Consider the following 21,906-nt stretch of genomic DNA (forward strand, 5'->3'; position numbering starts at 1 on the left):
GAGAAGAGCTACTTTAGCAACAGACTCCTTTTTTTATTACTTCGAACCAATTTAACAGCCACGGCCATGACAAGTCCAGACAGCTCAATGCCTTTTATAACCCTGATAATATTCCTATTAAAGTTGCATCAAGCCATCATTACAGCTACAGGATGAGACAGTCAGAAGCAGATGCGTATTTTTATCTAGCACATTTAAGTGCAGCTTGTAAATGGGACCTAACGGAGAATCACTGGGCCCTGGTGAAATGCATGTTACTGCTCAAACTTAGCCCTCCCCTTTCTCCTTCTCTGAACATATAAGTGCCAAAACAAGCTCCTAAACAGAGAGAACATTAGGACTTGCTGATGAGGGGACGGGATCACAGCTGAAGGAATCATAACAAACACTTGCAGCCCCCCAGAGGTTGCTTCAGCAAGCCACAAGTCCCCTAAACAGAGATGCTTAGAAAGGATCTTCGCTGCAAAGCCACATTTTGCTCTACCACCTACTGCTTGCCACGCAGTAGCTGTTCTCATTCTGCAGCCCCCTTCCTTCACAGCAGTCTGGGCTGGGCTGTGCGAGAGGAAAACAGCTACCTTTAGCTTTCCATGCTGACACCAGCATTATTGGCTCAATCCCCCAGCAGCCAAAAGGTGGGGGAGCAGGTTCTCGTGGGCTACAATGCTTAATGAAGAGAAAGGCACCTGCAAATGCAACCACCCTGGGAGGACTTCATTGCCATTGCCCTCGTGCAGCACATGCCCACACACTCACTTTGTCCCAGCTCTCCACCACGGCTCTGGCAGGCTGCAAACCACTGGCAGGGAGAAAGAGCAAGCGCTCTTCAGCTTCGTTATTTGCATTCATCTGCTTTTCCATAATACAGAGATTTCCAATTACATTATTTACAGAAATCTGTTGTCAACTCCCACATTCAGCACTTGAGGATGAAGAAAATTAAAAGGCAGTGAAATTGCTATTCGGTGCTTTGTTTCCGGAATAGCAAAATCTATCGCACCTCTGACCCCAACATTTCTCAAGCTGCAATGGCTGCCAGCCTTTGACGGTTTATCATTCCCCTCTCAATCAGGCCTCTTTTTTTCCTGTGGCTCTATTCTAAAGGACACTATTTTGAGTCTAACCACTTGCTACCACCCCCCAAAATAATACAGCAGGCTATTGATGAGTTCTTTGAATTGCAAACAGGTGCACACCACTTTGATTCAATCCAGAGTCACCCAAAATAAACACTCCCCTCCATCAGTATGGTATTTTGCCAAGAAATCATCATGCCAGGCAGGAATAACCCTGGGCTATGCTGGTTTATAATGTTCAAAATGGTATGAGTGCATATGTGAAAAGGGAAGCCCTGGGGGCAAAAGGGGAGGAGACAACTCCATTCCTCCAGCACAGTAATCTTCTTCCTCTGCATGGTTTATTGTGATAAACCAAGAAATGCAGCCAGCCATGAAAATGCTGTTTAGCAAAGGAGAAGAAATTAAAGGGAAAGTGAAGCAGAGGGGGCAAATTAAAACTTTAACAGGTCCCTGATAGCTGACACACTCTTTCATATCCAATGGGGTTTAAAAAAAGCTATCTCCCCCCACCCTACTTAAACTGTTTTCATTATCGCTACAATTTTGGATGTGTCAATTCAAATGTAAATGTGCATGAACGCTTCCAAGAGGATTTTAATTACGATGATAGCATCGCTAATTATGAATATAAAAAAAATATATATATATAAAGTGGTAATTCAGGAAGGTGCTTTGCAGAACCTGGTGGTATCAGTCAAAACAAGGCTGTGCAGAGAGTTAAACGGCTGGGCAGGGATTTGACAAAACACAGCAGGTCCCCTTTCCCCTTCAGGCCAGGAGGTGACAGGCAGACTTCAGCCACATGCAACTAATTCAACACGGGCCTTGCTGCCCAAGCTGTTATTAAGCTCACGTGCTCTGCCAGAGGCCTGGCAGCAGGCAATCATTCCAGCTGTATACATGCCCACCACAGCTCCTCCCAGGCAGTTTTGTTCCTCTGACAGCCACTGCAATAAGCCTGTTTTTCTGGAGGACTTGCTCCCTTTCTGCCCTGCACTCTCATTCCCACGGGTGCATCACTGCTTCACTGCCAAGTTAGCAAACAGGCTCACTGCAAACCTGTGGCCAATGTTTGCTGCAATCAGTGATCAGCATCCCTCATCATGCCACAGGACTTCATACGCATGCAGGAACAGGACTGCCCCAAGGAGGATCAGCCCTCCATACTCAGGCTCCAGAAAGACAATCCAAGATGCAAAGCCAAGAAAGGCAATGCAGCACATGGAGGAGGGAAGAAGGAAGGGAGATTCTTGCCCTTGAAAGTGAATGTGAGCTTGACTGAATTTGCTTCTACCCTTGCTTGCAAGAACATAAAACATGATCCACACCTGCTTTAATTCCACTGTGCTCAGAAGACATTGCAAAGGAGAATGTCCACAGAATCCTGGAAGAACAAAAGGGGCTTTTCAATAGATGCTTCTGCAAACAGCTGGGACAAGTGGTATCTCCAACAGGCCAGTTCTGGCTTAAAGCAGATGAGGTCTGTCTTATTTCAGGAAGAAGAGATGCACTTATGATGCAGAGGTGTCTGCTGGTCCTTGGGGATGTTCTCTTTGCCAGTAGGAACATCCAGGCTCTGTCAGGTCCTGGCCATGTTAGAAGACAGTACTTTCCTCCCAGTGCCTCTCTGGCAGCTCGGAGACCCTCACCCTGCATTTACACATCATGCTTGGCAGCTCGAGTGCTGCTGAATGCACTGTTTTGCTTCTGGATGATTGGGACGCAAGCAGCAAGCAGAATCCATTAATCTCCTCCACTCTCCAGAAATAAGACGGTGTCAGAGCAACTTGTTCGTCATTGCAATGCAGCACAGCCCTCCCAGTGGAGGTTTTCAAGGAAAGAGAAAGCAGCAAAGAACACTTCTGAATGGCTGAGGCTGGGATTCCCAAAGGGATCTATGGGCATCACGCATTCAACTCCAACTGAAAAATTGATGTAAACAACAGCTTGTTACTTTGGTCTTCATTTTGACCCAGGCATACTGATGATTTAATTGTAACTGAAGCCAGCACAGATTCTGTCCACACAGCAAAAGGGGGAGATGACTACCACATGGCTCTAAACTTATGCTAACCTAAATCAAGCCTATAGAGATAAATAATAACAAGGAAGATGGAAGGGTGAAAACTTCAGCATGTATGAACAATGTAGCTGTTAGCTAGTACATGTGACTGTCCAACCCTCACCATCCTGGCTTGAGATCCTAGTGGGCCACAAGGCTCACATGCTCACTCAGTGCGTGGCAAAGGCTAAACGGGACAACCTAGGCTCTTGTCCCAGCCAGATGACACTTACTAACTCTAGCCAACATCATTTAGTCCATCCAGATTTCCAAATGACCTCCCTCTCTCACTGCAGTGCCTGACAGTCTCTCGCTAACAGAGTTGAGAACTTCATAAATATCATGCCAAAATAGCTTGAGCACTGGTTCAGAAAATTAGATGGCGATCAAAGCGCTGATGCGGAGGGAATCACCTAGCTTGGAAACACCCCATCTCACCACACCTGCTGAGGGGAGCACTCCAGACCAGCATCAAACACTCACCCACAAGAGCTGGTCAAGTTTAGGGGCCTGACAAGTTGGGAGGTGTTGCCAGAGATCCGTGGCCCGGGACAATCCTACTTTAAGCATGTGTTTTGTTGGCATGGGCTAAAGGACAACCTTGCTCAGTCACACTGTGCATTGAGAAGGGGAGAGAAGAAGGGTGCTATTGACTTGTTACTGCATCACACAACCCAAAGTGCTTCGGTGCATTCCTGAAGCTCCCTGCCTGGATACCAGGAAATAAAATCAGGCTGATACCTACTCGCCATGCAGGGAATTCAGAGGTTAGACAGAAATGAGAATATCTGATCCCAAAGAGCAGGCATCCATCTGCACTCATTGATAGCAAATATAACCTTCAGCAAAGAGCATGGCCAAATGGGTTTGGTCCAGAGCAGATGGCAACACAAGACATATCCAGATCACAGAAACAGACGGCAACAAGGAACTGGTTGTGAACACAAGCCCTTAAAAAGAAACTTGGTAATTTAGTGCATGCCCTGTAATATCATGACACCCGAACCAGCTTCAGGGACTGCACTAGTACCAGCTATCAGCCTGAGGCCTAATAACCTCATCCTCTTCCTCACACAGACTCTTAAGGAAGACCTGATCAAAGCCACCTTCCAGGCATTTATTCTGATATTGCCTCAGCTTCCTTGCCCTGGCTGACATGCCTCAAGGCTTCTGCTAATTCTCAATGCTTCCCTACCTTCCCCCAAAATAAAAGTAGAGCAAGTGGGAAGACGGAGGGGATATATGACTTGATGCCTGGCTGCGTGTCCACACTGTGACCCTTCCAACCTTCTCCTGTCAAGGCACCAGCACCACCACAAACAAGAAAGGAGACAGACCTGAACTGACCTTAAAAAGAATCAAAAAATAAAGATGAAGCTTAGGGTTGGGAGGTAAGATGAGGCTATTTTTTAGTTTAAGAAGGAAAGTTCCATCCATTTTCGTTAGGGAAGCACTTTGGCTGTATCTCAGGTTTCACAGAGAGAGTGAGCTCTGAAGGTTACCGTACCCTCACACACTGGCCACACGTAAGGCTTACTGGACAGGTTAGTATTCTTCTTTGTCCAGTGACCACAGCTCCTCATTATTTTTATAAGAAATAGGAAAAAAACCCAATTGTACAGTGAGAGAAGAAAAAAAAAATACAGAAAGAACAGAATAAAAGAAATAAAGTCAATTTTAGTCCCATAACCATCTCCCTGCAGAACACAGAAAGTCTTTTGACCTGCCTCACTCTCCGTTTTGGGACCTCCATCTGGAATTCAAAACATCTGGGTGATTCAGTGCATCAAATTATTAGCAATATCCACGGAGCTGGAATGCTCTCTGCCTGCCCTACCCACACCCACAATGCTGCTCAAAAGTGAAAGACCGGCAGCATCCATGTACCCCTCATCTTACCTGAACATGAACTTTGCAAGTGCTCCCACACAAACCAACCCCTCCTATGTAAAACCTAAGCAATGCTAAGTTTCCACAACTAGTCTAAAAAAAATTTCAGCATCTCAAACACCTGCACAAATGCTCTCACTACACTTCAAAAATCGATTTAGCAGAGCATCCAGGTTTCACAGTTGGTTGCAGTGGTCAGAAATAGCTGCACTGGATTGATGTTCAAGGACCACAAGCAAAAGCCCAAAATAAATTGATGGGAACAAATGAAAATCCTTCTGTAATCACAGAACAAATTCACTGACTTCACTTCACTGTAGAGCAGTGAGCCCTGATGTTGGTGGATGCTGGCTGGCAGACAAGAATTGAGGTAGGCCATTACTTCTTGCAGTGTAAAGTCAAGGATGAAGGATATAAAAATTTAGAGACCTGCATTAGGAGTCTCACACACTGGCAAGTTATGGGAATTTGCAGGCAGGGAGGAAAACAGACTTAAAAGCTGCAATTGTAGTTATTTTTAGAGGGACAAATATTGCAGCTATGCTCTAGATCTCTCCAGCTGTATTAAAGAACCAGTGTTAGCCAAGTTTATTTGCCACAGAGCTAGGAGGGAAAGAGCACAGCAGCAGAAGGTAGCAGTCTCTTTATGACCACAGCTACAAAAATTCCACAAAGGCATACAGGCTGCAGGGGCTGGTGTGGTTTTTTCCCCTCCACCTCCTCATAAACCAAAGTTGTCACCATTGTGTGTATTCACTGAGCCTGCCTGGCCTCCAGCCAAACCTCCCAGACTCCATCCCAAGCTCCCCTCCAAGTGCCCAAGCACAGGGAAGAGCCCACACGCACTCAGCACAGACTTGGGGCAGGTAGGTGCATGCTGCTGAGCCCCATCTCTCCACAGTTGTATTTTACCTCTCTCTGTTCACTGCAGATCTTGCACAACCAAAGAGGACGTTTCTGGGCTCCAAAGGTTTCTATTCCGCACTTGGTGCACACTTTCTGGAACAAGGAGAGAGAAAAAAAGGGAAAAAAAGGTGGCATTAGCAACGCCCCACAGCCATATAGCCCTTGGGAGAGAGAAAGTCGAGAAGCATCTGTCCCTACAGTGCTGTTTTGCTTTCCTTAAAAACCTAAACAGGGCACAATTTTCTAACTTATCCTGGAGAACCACTGATTGCAGGAAGCTGCTTCAGGTCCATATGGACATGAGACAAAGGCAGATCTACAGCACGGTCCTTGACTCCAGGGAGAGAAGAGAACCGGACAGGGCAAATCAAACCCCATGACCAACAGGCATATTTCCAGAGCGGTTTTTTAAATTCCTCTAAATCCTAAAACCCAGTCACTGTGGCATGGAAAGCAGCTGAAATCAAACACAAAACAAGCGCAAGTTTGTGCATGACTGGAAATTCTCCCCTCACATATGTAGTCTGATATGCCATGGCTTCCCCTCCATTTCAGCAAGCACTCAGCAGTTATTGATTTGTGGCTGCTTAGGAAGCGGGCACAACCATGCCTACGTGCACATTTCCTGAGCAGAATGTTTGATAGCGCCGCACGGCCTCTATTGCTGCACAAGGGAACTTTCATGTCTCCGCTGGCATTACAAGCCATTTACAACCTGAATCACCTAATATTATATAATGAAGCTGATGTGTATCAGGCTTGGCTTACAGCTTGAATGAGAAATTGGATGAATTCTTTGATCCTCACAGAGCGAAAGCCATTCACAAGAGGGCCCTGGAGAGCAAAACCTTGCTTAGAAAGACATGTGAATTTAATCTCCCCAGCTAAGGTTTTACATATCCCCCTAACCAGGCTGCTCCTCCTCTGAGCCAGAAGGTCTGTGTCCAGGGACGAAAGTCTCAGTGGCTTACTTAGCCCTCAGTGCCCACGCCTGGAGGAGGAGAGCAGCAGAACGATGGAACCTGAGGCAATGGCTTCATTGCATGAATAAATGCACCCAGCTATTTTCGTCAGTGTAGTCCAGAGGCAGGTCTGTCCCTGACTCACGCTGCACAGAAAGCAGGAGGCAGCACCCACAGAGGTGGGTGCTCCTCTCCATCTCTCTGTTCCTGTCCTCACCCTCATCCTCCCAGAGAAATAAGAAACAACCTATTGGGTCTGGTGCATCAATACTCAACATGGTGCTACCCAAGCCAAGGGGGATTGCAGATGCAATTAGCAGACACCACCTGAATTACCCCAAATTCTCCCTCCCTCAAACCAAAATCTGAGGGAGCAACTCAGTCTTAAATACCCTCAAAGATCCCAATCCCCACACGTATAGCAGATTCAAACACTCCCTCTAGTGGAAGTTTCCAAGCTATTTTATTCCTAGCCATAAATTTTGAAAGTTCCAATACAAAACAGGGCTTTCCTCCTCCCCTTCTCTGCAGACTAGCTGGAAAATTGAGCATCACTCACAACCCCTCAGAAGAAGACATAAAAATCAAGGACATTAGACGCTGCCCTGTTCCTCATTAAATACAGGACAAAGCACTTTCTTCTACTTATACTTCACCTTTTATATATGATACTGATACCCTCTGCATCGTTAATGACACATTATGCTTTGTCTAACTACTGCTATTGTTAACACATCTGCATTTGCATACATCTTTGTCTTGCCATAATGCATTTATTTCTAAGATAATAAAAACTAATATTAAAAACATTCGTCATGAAACAGAAAGTGGCACTCAGAAAATCCATCAGGCTACAAGAAATACAGAACCTCCATTCAGCACAAGGGACTTGCTGAAGGGAAGTTCTTTGCTACGATTCAGATACATCGTTACAACAATTCCTGTTATTGAATTAAACGGGCTGCAATGAGATGGTAACAGAGCAACGCTAGCAAGAAAAATATGAACTTTAAAAATCCATAATTCCCTGACAAGTCATCGCTTATTGCATACAGCGCTGCAAGAGTGATGGATATCCCTGGACAAGAGGGAACAAGCTTAAAGTAACAGTCCACTCTGTGTGCTCTGCCAAAGGGTTGACTGTTCCCTGAGTTCACTCCACAACATTAAAAAGCAATAAGGGGAGAAGCCCAGGGCACCCAGCCAGCACTGCCCCGAGCTTGCACACAGCTGAAAAGTGCAGCCAAGCTGAAAGCAGCTGCAAAATGCACACTGGAAAAGTAGGGTCTCACCTTAAATCAACGTGGATACGAATGCACCTGAACTGCCCAACAGACTCCAGACAAAAAGGGAATAACCATAAAAAAAAATAAAAACAGCCCCTCTCTCGGGTTTTCTGGTCACAGCCCTCCCAGACCCTCAGGCTTGCATAGCCTTGCTAGCTGGGGGGTTACTACCTGCAACTGCAAATGGACAGGGCAGGGAAGTGTCTGAATCAGCTTTTGCCTCCTCACTAGCATAGAGGGCTCACAGGAAGGAGGTTAGAAAGCACTGTGGCAATGTGACGTAGCTGGCTTTGGACAAGGCGAGAGCAGAATCGCCAAGGGAAGAAGGCAAGAATACAGCATATCCTGTTATTCCATGTGCTTGAAATGCAGGAAACAGCTAGCCATCTCCTGTCTGCCATCCAGACCTTGATTCTCCACAGGTGCATGTGCACAGAGCCCAAGCTCCTCTCCAAGAGAGCTGCCCTGTAGCTCCCATTCAAACCAGACCTTTCACTTCCCAGTACCTTACTGCTGCTTCCTTCCCCACCCCTTCCTAAAAAGCTACTTTCTCCCTGGCTTAGGACCCAGGGTTTCAAAGATTTGCGTTTATTGTCCCAGTCACTGCCTTACAAGCAATCTTCTGCATAACCCCTGCCTCAGTCAAGCTACTTCTGCAAATTGGATCCAGTGGAGAAACTCACTCAACAGCAACGGCAGCACAGCTCACAGCAGCTCCCTGCCTAGCAAGCACATATGGAGGGATGCTGGGACCTCGGTTCTGACTGCAAGGGGCACCCACCTCCCTTCCCTCTCTTCTCTTACAAGAGCTCTAAGCCCAGCAGCGCTGCAGTCAACCGTGGACCAGTGCAGACCCAGCCTGGCAGCCTGCTCTGCATGAGAACTGCATCTCACAAACTCCAGCAGTGCCAGCACTAAAGGCTCTCCGTCGTGGCCTGCATGACTGCTTAACCACAGAGGTGCCAACATGCACCACTCCACAGTAAAGGAGCAGGTTTTACTCAGTGCTGTCCTGTGGGCTCCACAGGACATCTCCTCAGTGACAGGGTGGGTGATATTGGCAAGTGTCTCCTTGGCTCTGGTACCCACCAGGGACAGAGTCAGCACAGGCTGCTCCATTCCACCCTACCACCAGCAAGTCAGAAACACTCCTGCACCCAGCAGGTACCCTCACCTCTCCTCAGGCAACATGCTGAGGCAAAGTCACTTACAGAGGTATCTCCCCAGGGAAAGATGGGCTTCAAGTGCAGGAAAAACAGCCTCCCAGCAGAGGGAGGATAAGGTGGTTGCCTTGGAGATCATCATCTCCACAGCAATACAGGTTAACCCCTTGGCTGCAGAGTCTAGGCAAGCAACAATCATCCCCCCCAGGGCGCTGGCAGAACAGCAGTCTCCCTGAAAACTGATGCTGCCTTTCAAACAGCACCCGTGCAGTCTCCTGCCAACAACATACAAAACCACAGGCAGTCATTGATGCACAGGCTAATTTATGTATCAAAGTTGGAAACCTTACACTGGTTTGGAACTTGAAGATGGACTCGAGTCCTCTGAAGACAGGTGTTACTGGAAGGCCTAAGGGCAGACCTTGCAGTAAATAACAGTAAAGCACACAGACTCTTTTATGAGTTGCCTCTGATGGCCATACATTTCTGCCCCTTCTCCCACTCTGTAAACCCAGAGTAGGAGATGCATAGGGGGCTGATGCACCCCATCTCAGCACTAAGTGCAGTTTAGGCACTTCAGGATCCTGAGGAATACGATAACCACGGTGCAAGAGAAAACCTGATGGTCTGACAGCACCGACCTAGACAAGTGGGGCTAAGGTAAGTTAACTCTGCAGAGCTATCTAGCTTCCAAGAGGCCTGGTAGCCTTTCCTAGACAGATCTGCTACCAGCAACAGGCAGGAACCTGTGTGACCAAACCCACCTTTTTGCAATCCTGACAAAAGACTGACGTGCTCCCCAGCAGCCCGAGCAGTTCACCGCAGAGCAGACACTGCGAGAGGCCGTTCCCCATCGCATTCTTTCTCATGTTCTCCAGCCGCTCCACCAGGCGCCTGCAGGCGAAGAGGCAGAGCAGAGGTCACAGCACTCACCTTGGAAATTGAAGCACATGGTACTGAGGCATGCCAAAAACCTGCAGACGTGTGCTCCAGACTAAGCCTACCTTTGCTTCTTCTGTGCAGTTTTGGGCCCCTTGCTGGGACCATATGTACTTTCACTTCAGTCTCTGCACTCAGTGTTTCCTATTAGCTGGCTCTTGGTCTTCAGGGGATACAAACCTAAGTCCATCTACTGATGCTCACCAAGCCCAGAATAATCAAAACTGCAAATACCACTGAGAGGCCTGACTCAGATAGTGGGTGCAGGGCAGACAGCTCACAAGAGGGGCTTGATCCTACACCCTTCAGGAGCTCAATGTCACTGGGGCCACACAGCCTCAGCACAATGATTTCCTGCCTGTAGAGTAGGAAAAGCCTTTAGCACTCAGATCAGGGCAAGTCAAACAGCACCAGGAAAGGGCAGAGAAGTTAGACCTGCCAAACCCTGCTCCATTTTTACATATACTCCCTGAAAGCAGCACTGCAGGCACATGACTTGCCCACACCCCATTAGAAGCAGGAATGCCAGACTGAAGCCGTCAGACCAAAATGAGCCCAGCTGTAGCACAGGAATGCCAGTAACTGCTCCCCGCTTTATTCAACAGCCCACTTGGAAGACAGGAAGCACATATGTATGCACAATGTCCGTAGCAGCAGGACTACAAAAGGGAATGAAGGCAGGATAAGCAATTAGGATGCAGGATGTGGACAGCATGCAGAGCAAGGTTGCTGTCATGAGATCACTGCTTGGCAATCCTCAGGCATCCATTTGTAGATGGGGAAGATAACAGCCAGGTCATTTATCAGAGGCAGCGACCAGCTGCACCCATGCGTGTACATGCGTCTCAGGGATGAAACACAATCTTGCTACCCATGCAACCCTATTCTCATTAGCGCTAATGTCCCATCGACCAAGTCCCGTACTGAGAGGAGGCAAGGTCTGTTTGAAAGAGGTACTGCCTATGGTGACGAGGTCAGACAGCACAGCCAGGCTGAGCCATCATTAGTGGATTTATGATCCTTGACTTCAGCACAAGAGAACTCCCAGGAGTTAACAAAGGCATTTCAGAGAATGTTTCAGCACGGGAACAGCAAGGCTATCACTTTCTACGGCTACACCAACAACCACACAGGAACGATAAGCCCCTCGGGGTCGCTGGCTGCTTCTGGGGTCTCCCATATATCACACAAACATCACTGCCAATTCTCGTTAGCACTCACTGACGTGCACTGCACAGGGACAGAGCGAAGCGCAGGGGCAGGAAGCTGGGCCTGCTGGACATGGGCTGGGAGCCACTGGGGTCTCCTGTCTTGAGAACATGAAACACTGCTGGGAAATGCTGCAGGACTGCTGAATTCCCCAGCTTTAAAAGCAGTCAGTGTAAGATGACCACAGACACAGCTGAGGCCAGACCTCCAGCAGGCCTCAAAGCAAACGGAAATCTGCAGCAGCAAAAGGATGCCCATAAATTAAATAAGTCAAGCTAGCAAACCCCTTCCAGAGGGCTCAGCCAACTAGAACATAAACTCATTCACTGCTCCAAGCAAAATCCCAGGGGGCTGCCGCAGACAAGGGAAAAGCTAACTGCACTGCCAGCAGCAGTTTCAGAGCCACGCTGTCCACTAGCAGTGGGTGCAGCTGCACAGCTCGGCATCTTCCCCAGCCTCTTCCAGAGCCACTGGGGCAGCTGCCTTAGCACAGGCTGCATTTACCAGGGACTGTGTCAGCAGCTGCAACCACAGCAAGCTCCAAGGCTCAAAGAAGGCAAGAGAAAGGCTTGAGACATGGAGAGAAGGAAAACATCACATCCTTCCCAATGTTCATTACCTCCAAACAAGCAACATGGGAGGGAAAAATAACTGACCTAAGGGATGCTCTGACTGATGGAGCCTGAGCTCAGGCAGCCGGGAGAGCCACTCCTCTGTCTGCACTGACCTTTCCTTCTGAGGGAAGGGGACAAATGAACGTGACTATACCCGATGCGCTGCTGCTCGATGATGTCCAATTTCTCCGCCTTGCGGATGACTTCCAGGATGACCTCAAGTTCCTGCGGGCTCAGAGCCTGCATCTTCCTCTGCTTCTCAGTCTGGAACGTGTGCACTGACCAGCCCGTCTGGAGCCTGTGGGAGGGGGTGGAGGGAAGAATTAAGCTCTGAAAGGAAAGCACAAAACCCCTGCCCTGCCCCACAGGCCAAACATGCCAGGCATACAGAGCCCACGTCAGCCTTCCATCAGAGAAGTCTGTTCCCTGGCTAACACCCAAAGCAGGAGTCTCTTCTCACTGACCAGATCACTGTATCACTCCCCCAGCAGCACTGAGTGCTGCGCTGTCTCTCCCTGCCCTCTCATTTCCCTTTCTGCTCTAGTTTGTATTTTACCACTCCATGTCCTCACTCCTATTTGGCTCTGCCCATGAAGAAAACTAGTGCACCCAGGGCTGGCTATCCTGGAAGTACCCTTGCGGAGATGGGTGCTGATGCCAGACACGACAAATGCCAACAGCAGGCTCCTGAACACAGGGATTACCTGCACCTTCCTCCCTCCTGATCACACATCTCTAAGGTCCTCAGTTAAAACACACAAATCACCAGGCATGCTTGGAAATATAAATTTGGCAACTTCTTCCCTTGGTCTAACCCAGCCCACATGAGGACTTTAGCAAGCCACTTCCCTCCGTGCCTCACATACAGCAGCTAGCATTTCTCCTTAGCTCACTTGGGGACAGACGGGAGCTTTCACAGCTCAATTAATTACCATTCAGTAGGGGTTTAGAGGTCACTGGATAAAGTCACAGCTGCTAGCAGAATGCAGGGCACTATCAGACACAGCTGTCTTAATGAGGCTTTTAGGCGAAGGCTGGAGAAGTGGCAGTGGTGTGCACTGTTCACAGTCAGGTAGTCCCCTCAGACACAGGGTGACCTCCTATTTTCTAACACTCTGCAGCAGTCTGACCCCAAAGGTTCAGACAAGAGCAGAGGTGGCAGTGGCATGGTACTGGCTGCCAAAGAAGGAAAGCATCCAAGAAACAAATGCAGTTCTAGTGCTTGACTCATCTCCATCCCATTTGTCTTTAGGTTATGCAGTAATTTAACTTCAGGGGAAAATGAGATCAAATGACAGGTTCCTAAAACAAAAGAGTGCTGGCAGCTGGGGGATGCTTTCAATTATATTTAGGGTGCTGCAGAGATACGAGCCTGCCTCCAAAGCCCTTCCTTTCACCCAGGGGAGGGCTGGTGGGATGGACTCCCACCACACACCAGCCACGCTGTGAACTCCACTGCAGGCTGGCAGCTCCGAGCAGCAGCCAAGCACCAAGCCCCAGCTTAGCAGGCACCTGTCCCACCCAAGCAGCACACTTCTAGGGTACAGAGGGGTCTGCATGACAGGCAAACTCCTGCCTCCCAAATGGGCTATGGACAAGGCCAGTGGGCCAACGCTCCACAGAGATACTGGGAAACCATTCAGACCAGAGCTGAGGCTGGAAGGAGAGAAGGAGGGTGGTGAGGACTCACTTGGCACGCAGTGCCAGCTGCCGGTCATTGGGGCACACCCACTGGCCCATCCCGCTGCCAAATATCGTGTCGGCCATGGCACCAGGCTGGGGAGGAGAGGCAGGGATCACACCTGTAAGAAACAAACACCAGCACTGAGCACAGCTGCCACACCACCCTCAAGAAAGCACAAGGCAGTGCTTGGTACAGCCTTATTAACCATCTCGAAGGGCCACTCTTCTGGCAAGCACAACAGAGGTGATCTGCTGGTGTCGCACAGGGTGGAAGCAGACAGACTCTCGCCCACAGACAGTGATAAAAACATACCATCATCCTCATAAAATATAAGCCAATAAATACCTTCAAATACCTTGAAGACAAGGCTGGAAGTTTAGATTTCATGGTACTCTGAAAACAAGCCAAAAACTCTTTGTCAGTTCTGATTTTTCATTTCAAACTAGAGAAGAGCATTGTTTGTAAGAATAATCTCTGCCCCATCACCTCTAGAGCCCCAACGCTGCAGTACTGACAGAGAAAGCCAATCTAAAGAACACAAAGCAGCTACAGTTGCTTTTTTTTTTACCTCTTAATGGGGTAACAAACAAAAACCCACACGACAATCAGCATGAACAGTGGCAAGTCATTTCGTTCATTAAAACTGCCTCCATAATAGCCTGATATTTATAACTACAGCCTACAATAGCAGCTTGTTTGCATTCTCTGATGTTTAAGACGGCACCTCTTGCAGCAGATCTCCTACTGCGGCTTCTGTAACCAGCATGGTCACACCAGTGATTCCTGTGTTCAGTGACAATTTCACTGTGAACTCATTAGTAAAGGTAGCAAGAGCCAACTTCCGCGTGCTCATGGGAGAAATGTATCCCCAAAAGAGACTTTGCAGTTAAGCAGTTCCGAGTCCTGCCAGCAGCTCAGAAGAACGGAAAGCACCAAGGGACAGATGCAGTCAAAAGATTTCAGTGGAGACAAAACTAGTCTTGATGCACTGAGCTTTTCTCCAGCTGGATTTGCCCTCCAGCAGATCAAGTGTCTCACAAGCCCTAATGCATGAATTTCCAGGTATTAATACTTACCTTCCCCAGAACAGACACTTGCCAGCTTTGAAACCATACCTGCTGGGCAGAGATAACGTGTTTAATGCTGTTTGGCAAACACAAAGCAGATACAATAGCAGGCAAGGTATATCACCTGCCAACTGTGCAGTAGTTCCCAAGAAAACACATGTTCCAGTCTCAATCCACAGCACACTTACCCCAGCAGTGCCCGTGGTTCAGCGTGTTGCACCTACACTTGCTATCTACTGCTGACACACAGAGCTTTCTGCTTCTGTGCCAGGCACAGAAGCATCACAGGCTGCACGGCCTTGGCCCTCTTACACAGGCAGGCACACAGCTTGTGCAAATCGATCTCTCTCTCCTTACGCTAAGCTCACATGTGCCACACACACTGCACTCACCCCCCAGCACAGAAACACTAACCCGTGTTAGGGAACTGACAGCTATCTCCTGCCAAACTCCATTTCAGCCTTGAGAGGCGAAACGGTTAAAAAAAATGAACCAGTTCCCTCCTCTCTGACCATCCAATTTCTGGAGAGAGTCTGAAAACTCAGCGCTTACAACAGGCAGGAGGGAAAAGGAGGAATTCCACATGAAGCACAGATTTCTTTTGGTGCAAGGGGAAAGATGTATAAAAAGGGTGAAGGCTCTAAAAATTCGGCATAATGCTCAGCAGCAGTCCAACTGTACAGCAAAGTGAGGCATGGAGGAGACGGGAGGCTGCAGGAAAGGTTTGGCAGAGAAAGAGGGTCGAGACAGGAAGGACAGACAGAAGCGTCGCACACAATTTTTTAAACCTTTACTACATTAGTTAAGGTGATCACTTTTGAAAGGGATCATCCCTAGAAGAAATCCTTGAACCCTGGCATCTTCAATTTACCAACTACTTTCCCCGTTCTGCTCGGTGCCAGAGCATGCTGTGGGTTTGCATTTCCATTTTGTCCCAGGACACCTCCTGCTCTTTTCATCTTCTTCACAGTCTCAAGCGAGGAGAGAACGCAGTCCACGCACATGTCCCACAGCAGCTTACACACAGGGGAGCAATCAAGCATCAACAGCAAAAGAATACAGAGGCTCCTGCCCCCGGGCCAGTGTTAGAAGCAGAGAGAAGCTACAATTTCACACAGAATGGCTGACCTGGGATTTTCCAGAGATTTTCCAAGCCTGTGATGTGTTCTTACAGGATTATATGCACATATAGCCCCCCACACAAATGCATATATTAAATTAATCTTCAGATATACCACGTACTCTTCCCTCCCACTCACGCACACCTGAAGAATAGCACAGCCCACACACTCAGCATCCACTGGCGAGGCTGAATGCACTCAACTATACTGACGTGACCAGTGCTTGGCAGCTGTGGGATGTTTAGCATAAAACCTAGAGCTGGAGATGAGCCCCATACCACGGTCAGGGCAGAGGAGTTTGCTTTGCCAGCAGCTGTGCTTTCAGGGTAGAAAGCAGTGCTGAATACATCTGGCCCTCCTCTGCAGAGCTTTATCTGCTCTAACAGAGCTGAAGGCAAGTCAGAATAGAGCACATCAGCTAACCATTTTTCTCAGGAGAGACCTAAACACATTCTCCAGCCTCATACCACAGTGCACTTTTCTCAGCAGGACTGAAGAAAAACAAGCAATGTCATGCTCTTTTGCCTCTTGTTACTCAGCATATGCTTTCCGTTCACCATTCCCTGAGCAGCATCTGAAAAGAGAGAAGGAAAACAAAACACAGCCTAGAGATCTATCATATCCCCGAACAGTCCTCAGATAGACTATTCCCTAAAATATTTACAGGAGCATTTTCTTTTGGCAGCATTGGGTATCTGCTGCTCCCTCTGATGTAAAATGGCATTGCAGGTGGCTTTGCACCTTTGCTTCTGAAAAAAGCCTGGTGTGGTTTGACACAACTACCTCAGAGAAGGAAACGAGAATGACATGGGACTGCAGGCCACAGTCTGCTGGGGCAGAAACAGGAGCACTAGCAGGACTGGAGGGAAAGGAATATCTTGCATGGCCACAGGAACAATGCCAGAGAAATGGTACCAGTATCTGGAAGGCATTAAGCATCCTCCCTCTTATCTCTGTACAGGACAAGAAGTACAGTGCAATCAGCCTAATCAGAAACACTAAGACAGCAAAACCACGCCAGCCTAGGGAGTCATTTCTATGGGCTGTGGTGAAACATCCCCCTCTTGCAGTCAGCCTCCACTGCATTCTCCCTCAAAAATGCTCCAGTTAGCACCTACCTCACTGAGCCATCCCCTCCCTGTCCTCTACTCCTCTCAACAAGCTAACAAAAGGCAAAAGCAGCCAGTCTCTAGCAGTGAGAGCAAGAGAAACCCACAGCTCTTGGCCCTGCTGCAAGTACACTGCATACAGAATAAAGGAGAAGCACAAGTACTTAGTGTTACAGAAAGGAAACTTCCCACTCCAAGATTCTGCTTTTTACTTGAATTAAGAATTAAAAGGGAGTTCTTATCAATACTCTATGGCCTGCTTTAAAAACCCTCCACCTGTTTGTTCCTTTCCTATGATGGAGGAAATCATGTGAAACAAAGCCTCATTAAATCTGAGTCCACCTGGCTGCCCTTGGCACAGAAGCTAAAGGGAGTGCTGCAAGGAAGGAGCACTGCAAGGAAGGAGCGCTGCCCTGCAGCAAGCCAACCCTTTGCATGGGGCCAGGAGCATTTCAGAAGATGCAGAACTGAGCACATCTCTGCCTGCAGCTCTGACGTAGCACTGCTTCTGCCGTCTCCATGATGAGACTTGGACTCTGCAGCCAGAGAATGAGGCAGCTGAGAACATGACCTCAGTCTGCGAGGGAGAAGTCTTCCGGTGGGGTCTGAGTGAAGGGAACAGCAGCAGGGTCATGCTGGTGACTTGGCCCCACATCCCTGCAGAGCAACCACAAGACAGCAAAGCGAGCAGGATCTTTCCCACTGGACAGTTCCCACTTCTCAGCCTGGAAGATGAAGGTCGGCTGCAGCTGGCTGTGTGGCAGCACATCCCTCAGGCGCAGGCTGGCTAGAGGTAAGCACCCTTCCATGCCACCCTAGCAAGCCACACAGCCATGGATCCTGCGGCAGGCACGCCTTCCTGAAGCAGCAGCAGAACAGCAGCGGGAGGGGTTTCTGACCCAACAACAAGCATATTCAGCACCAACTACAACTGGCGGCTGTGACGGCAGAAGGTTGCCACGTTGGCACGTCCCATATCTAGCCCTGGCTGACAGCAGTACACAGACGCAGCCCTTTGACATGATGCTCTTCAAAGAATTTCAGGCTCTTCTGTGAAAGAAGGCCAGTTTTCTCAGCAGAACAGCAACATGAATGTCACGTATCTTTACCTTAATAACAGAGCACAGTCGTAGCAGGTCATGCCAAAGGTTCAGTGCTTAAAGAAGAGTGTAAGAACAGAGCACAACACAGCAATACTTTTCCAGAACACCCTCCCAGCCTCCAGAGATTCCTGGATCATGCACTTCCTGAGCCAGGCTGTAGCGCTGTATTTAACATACTTAACTTTTTCTGTCCCAAATTTATCAGCTTGCTTTTTCAGCTCACATACGCTTTTAGCATCATCTTGCTACACCAAGTCCCTTCCCCACTCCTCCACCTCAAACGCATTTTGACTTTACCTTGACTACATCAAAGTTAAAACTGAAGGGTCTTGTTGACATTGAAATAATCATTGCAGCAGAAAACACCTCCTCACGGCAGCGAAAGCACAGCCTGCACGAGCCCTCCTGCTGCTGGGCTGATTACAGGTACCCACGAAGCATGAATTCCTCAGAGCGCTGCAAATACAAAAATGTCCTATACAGGCCCATAAGGAGCTCTCCAGTCAGCTTTCATTTGCCTGGTTATTTCAGCTAAGCAGCTCGTGTCTATATTAATTTGGTTTTATAGGAAATTAATTAGGCAATTTTTTTTTAAATACTTCATTTAAAAAATAAAAATTAAACAGTTGGCCAGAGATGAGTTCCCAATTCCCAAGCTGAGCTGTGCCGGTGTAATTAACTCGCCTGCTTTAAGGGCATCACCTCCCCCAGGACTCCCAGCTTGCACCAGGTACCGTGCTGGCCTGTTTTCCCTTTTAGCTGCTGCTCCCTCAAAGAGGCAGTGTAATTACTCTCTGCTCCGTGCACCAGACCCCATTATCCCTGGGAAACCGTAGCAACTAAGTGAGTGTTTGCTCTTGTTGCTATGACAGAGGATAAATGACTAGTAGAGATAGATAAGGTTAACCCAGCCTCTGCCTCCCACCCACTGCCCGCCAGTCCCTTTTCCTCCCAGACAGTAGTCACAGAGCAGGGAGACAAGTGCGAGCAGGCAGGGAAAGGCTATTTAGTCCAGATACAAGTCCTCCCCTCATGTTTTAAAGATCCTAGTGCCACAGTTGTATTTCAAAGCACAAGACTGTTTTAAAGTGACAGAATAACCCTTTGGGCTGTAGAAGCCTGGCAGAAGACACACACTTGACTTTCAAGATACGGCCAAGTCTCAGAGCCAGAGAAGGGGAGTAACTGTGCCAGTAAAAGTGCTGGCCTGAATCAGGGCTTTGTAAAAGTTTTTCTCACACACAAACCACTTTGAACTGCCCCTTCACATCTGCATCTAGCAGTTTGTCAGCCTCTCCAGCGGCAAAGGAGCCTGCTGCAAGCATCGACGTTTCATAGGGGCTAAGAAGGCAGGAAGCACAAGCAGAGTGGAGGCAAGCGATCCTCATCACCTTCCTGCTCCCCACTCTCAGGAAGGGAGAGCGCTGGGCTGGCTCACAGGGGCACAGCTGAGAAATGGCCTTTTGCCATTTCTTACTGTGACAAATCCCCACAATAGTGCAAACCCTTAGCAGCAGATGGAGAGCCAAGCGACACAAGGAAGCCAATATGATCAGACTTGACTTGCAGCTCTGTGGCTTGGGCCAACAGAGACAAGGAAAACACGATGTCCAAATAAACACCACAAATCCTCAGGAAGCTTTGGGACAACAACTTAAGAACCCAATCAGACAGACTTTCTACCTGTCTGTCCCACCATGAAGGCTCAATCCAAGCAGTACTAGCACCTGCGAAAGAGGGAAGACCTCATTCAGAGCTGTGTATTCGATTTTGCTCGGTCCAGCTCAAGGTAAACAGAAATCAGCCTCAGCACATGGAAAGGGAGAAAAGTGTCATTATCACATAAGGCCAAACTGGAAAAGGAGTAAGTGGGGATGAGGTTTGGTGGGGAAAACAAAGAAGGTTCCCATGCATGAGAGCTGTTTCCCAATCCTAGCAATAGTGGCAAAAAGCCTAACTGCTTTTAAGACAGAGCTCATTAAAAAGCTTATAAAATACAGTGCCCTAGAGGTCCATGCTAGTCCTATGAGTGGGAAGATAAAATCAGCTCTACAGGAAAACTGACATACGGTACCAACAATCCAGTATTAATGAGAGGCACTTATTAGTGTGGCTACTTGATATATGGTAAGCTATAAAGAACCAGTTTTTGCCCAAGCAAAGCCGTCCTCTGGCTCCCCAGCACCCTACGGTGCTGGGGAGGAAAGCCAGCACTGTTCCACCTGCCAAGGTGTATCTTTATTTATCAGACTTTGGCCCTATTTCCTTCTGATCCCCAGCCAGGCAGGTGCGTTGTGCAAAGTGAATAATTCATGAAGACAGCAGGCTCTTTCTGACTCACATTCTGGGGCAAGTTGATCTGGCATAGGCCTAGGAGAAGCAAATTAGCATCTAAATGGCCAATTAGAGAGACTCATTTCGCTATTCTGATATGCTAAAAAGCTCAGGAGGCCTTCTGCGGCTGGAGGTTGGCAGGGTGGAATCGGCACCTCCCAGCCTCCAGAGAAGCGTCAAGTTTCTTAGAAAGAATTGGACATAGCAGGGAAGCACTGAGCACCGGCCAGCGTTTGTCAAGGAATCCCTTGTAGGAGAACCACATGCCAGCCTATTTTGCGGGTAACCTCAAGTGAACCAGGAAAAGCACAGTTCATGGCCGGCAGAGAAACTACTGAGCAGCCTGACCCCAGGCTTTGCCAAAAACTTGCTATCCAGCATGGCTCTGAGCCACCAGCCTGCCATCACATCTGGAGGATGAAATATCCTTTCTCAGCATCCTTAAGCTGTAGCATTGATTTTAGGCATCCTAGGATGCCTTCGAACAACACACAAGCACGGCCAGCCGTAACTCCAAGACCTTTACCACCCTGAACGTTGTTGGCACGAGCAAAAAGAAAGCCATGGACTTTGACCAGGCCCTGGGGAGTACCTGACCCATGCTGCAGCAGACTAAAAACCCTGCGGGTGGGCACAGTATGTCATTCTTAACTGCACATACAAAAGCACCCATCACCCCATGTCGCAGTGCCCAAAAGAACCACGACAATCCATCCTCTGTAAGATGCACGTGGCCGCTCCCATCACACAAAATGCACAAGCCCAACAGCTCTCAAAAGCATGCCGGGGCTGATAATTTTTTGATGGCGCACGTCACTCTCAGCCTCCCACTTCTGGCTTGTTTCCCCCCACACCTCCGTCACTTACATTCAGTTACCTTCAGGAGGCTGAATTCCACCTAAATTCAGCCTTGTGCATTTCACCTTGCTGTGTTTCCAGACTGCTTTCAGCAGCATTTTGGGTAAGAGTCTCCCACCAGCGGAGCTCCGGGTCAGGATGCCCCAGTCCCCCTCTGCAAAAGCAGCTCCCCTGCCCCAGCTCACCAGGGGAAGGAGCCGTACCCACGGGCCCCGGCCACAGCAGTTTCCCTGCAGGTATCCAGGCAGCCAGTACGTACCAACACCTGAAACTCTTACTTGAAACTCCGCACGAAGCGCCCGTACTCCCTCCCAGCAGAGAGCTACGGGCTGGGGCACCACCCACTCCCCCCGCACACGCGGCGTCCTCCCCGCGCACCCACCTGCCCTCCGGTTCCCGGCCCGGTCCCGCTCTCGCACCCGGCTCCGCTACGGGCCACGCTGGGATACGGCACGGAGCCGTCCCCTCGCCCCGGGACAACGCGGAAACGGAGCGCACCTCCTCCTCCTCCTCCTCCTCC

The 21,906-nt window shown here is 48.8% G+C and overlaps 1 protein-coding gene across 4 annotated transcripts in view; it reads right to left on the bottom strand.

The window, feature by feature from the left end:
- The window catches only part of RPH3AL (rabphilin 3A like (without C2 domains)), a 43,866-nt gene extending 21,960 nt beyond the window's left edge, over nt 1-21,906 (bottom strand). For 2 of the 4 annotated variants that reach the window (XR_008237641.1, XM_052804676.1), the window contains exons 1-6: nt 21,769-21,903; nt 14,871-14,909; nt 13,801-13,912; nt 12,265-12,408; nt 10,113-10,242; nt 5,944-6,030 (exon numbers count right to left, since the gene is read on the bottom strand). Coding sequence is in view for 3 of the 4 variants with exons in the window: in XM_052804676.1 (XP_052660636.1) it covers nt 5,944-6,030; nt 10,113-10,242; nt 12,265-12,408; nt 13,801-13,912; nt 14,871-14,907 (510 nt within the window). In the remaining variant the exon portion in view is untranslated. Of the gene's footprint in view, nt 1-5,943; nt 6,031-10,112; nt 10,243-12,264; nt 12,409-13,800; nt 13,913-14,870; nt 14,910-18,491; nt 18,671-21,768 lie in introns of those variants that run through there. The other 2 variants (XM_052804677.1, XM_052804678.1) reach the window with 2 other exon arrangements.

The sequence above is a fragment of the Harpia harpyja genome, chromosome 12, assembly GCF_026419915.1.
Source record: "Harpia harpyja isolate bHarHar1 chromosome 12, bHarHar1 primary haplotype, whole genome shotgun sequence".
NCBI lineage: Eukaryota > Metazoa > Chordata > Aves > Accipitriformes > Accipitridae > Harpia > Harpia harpyja.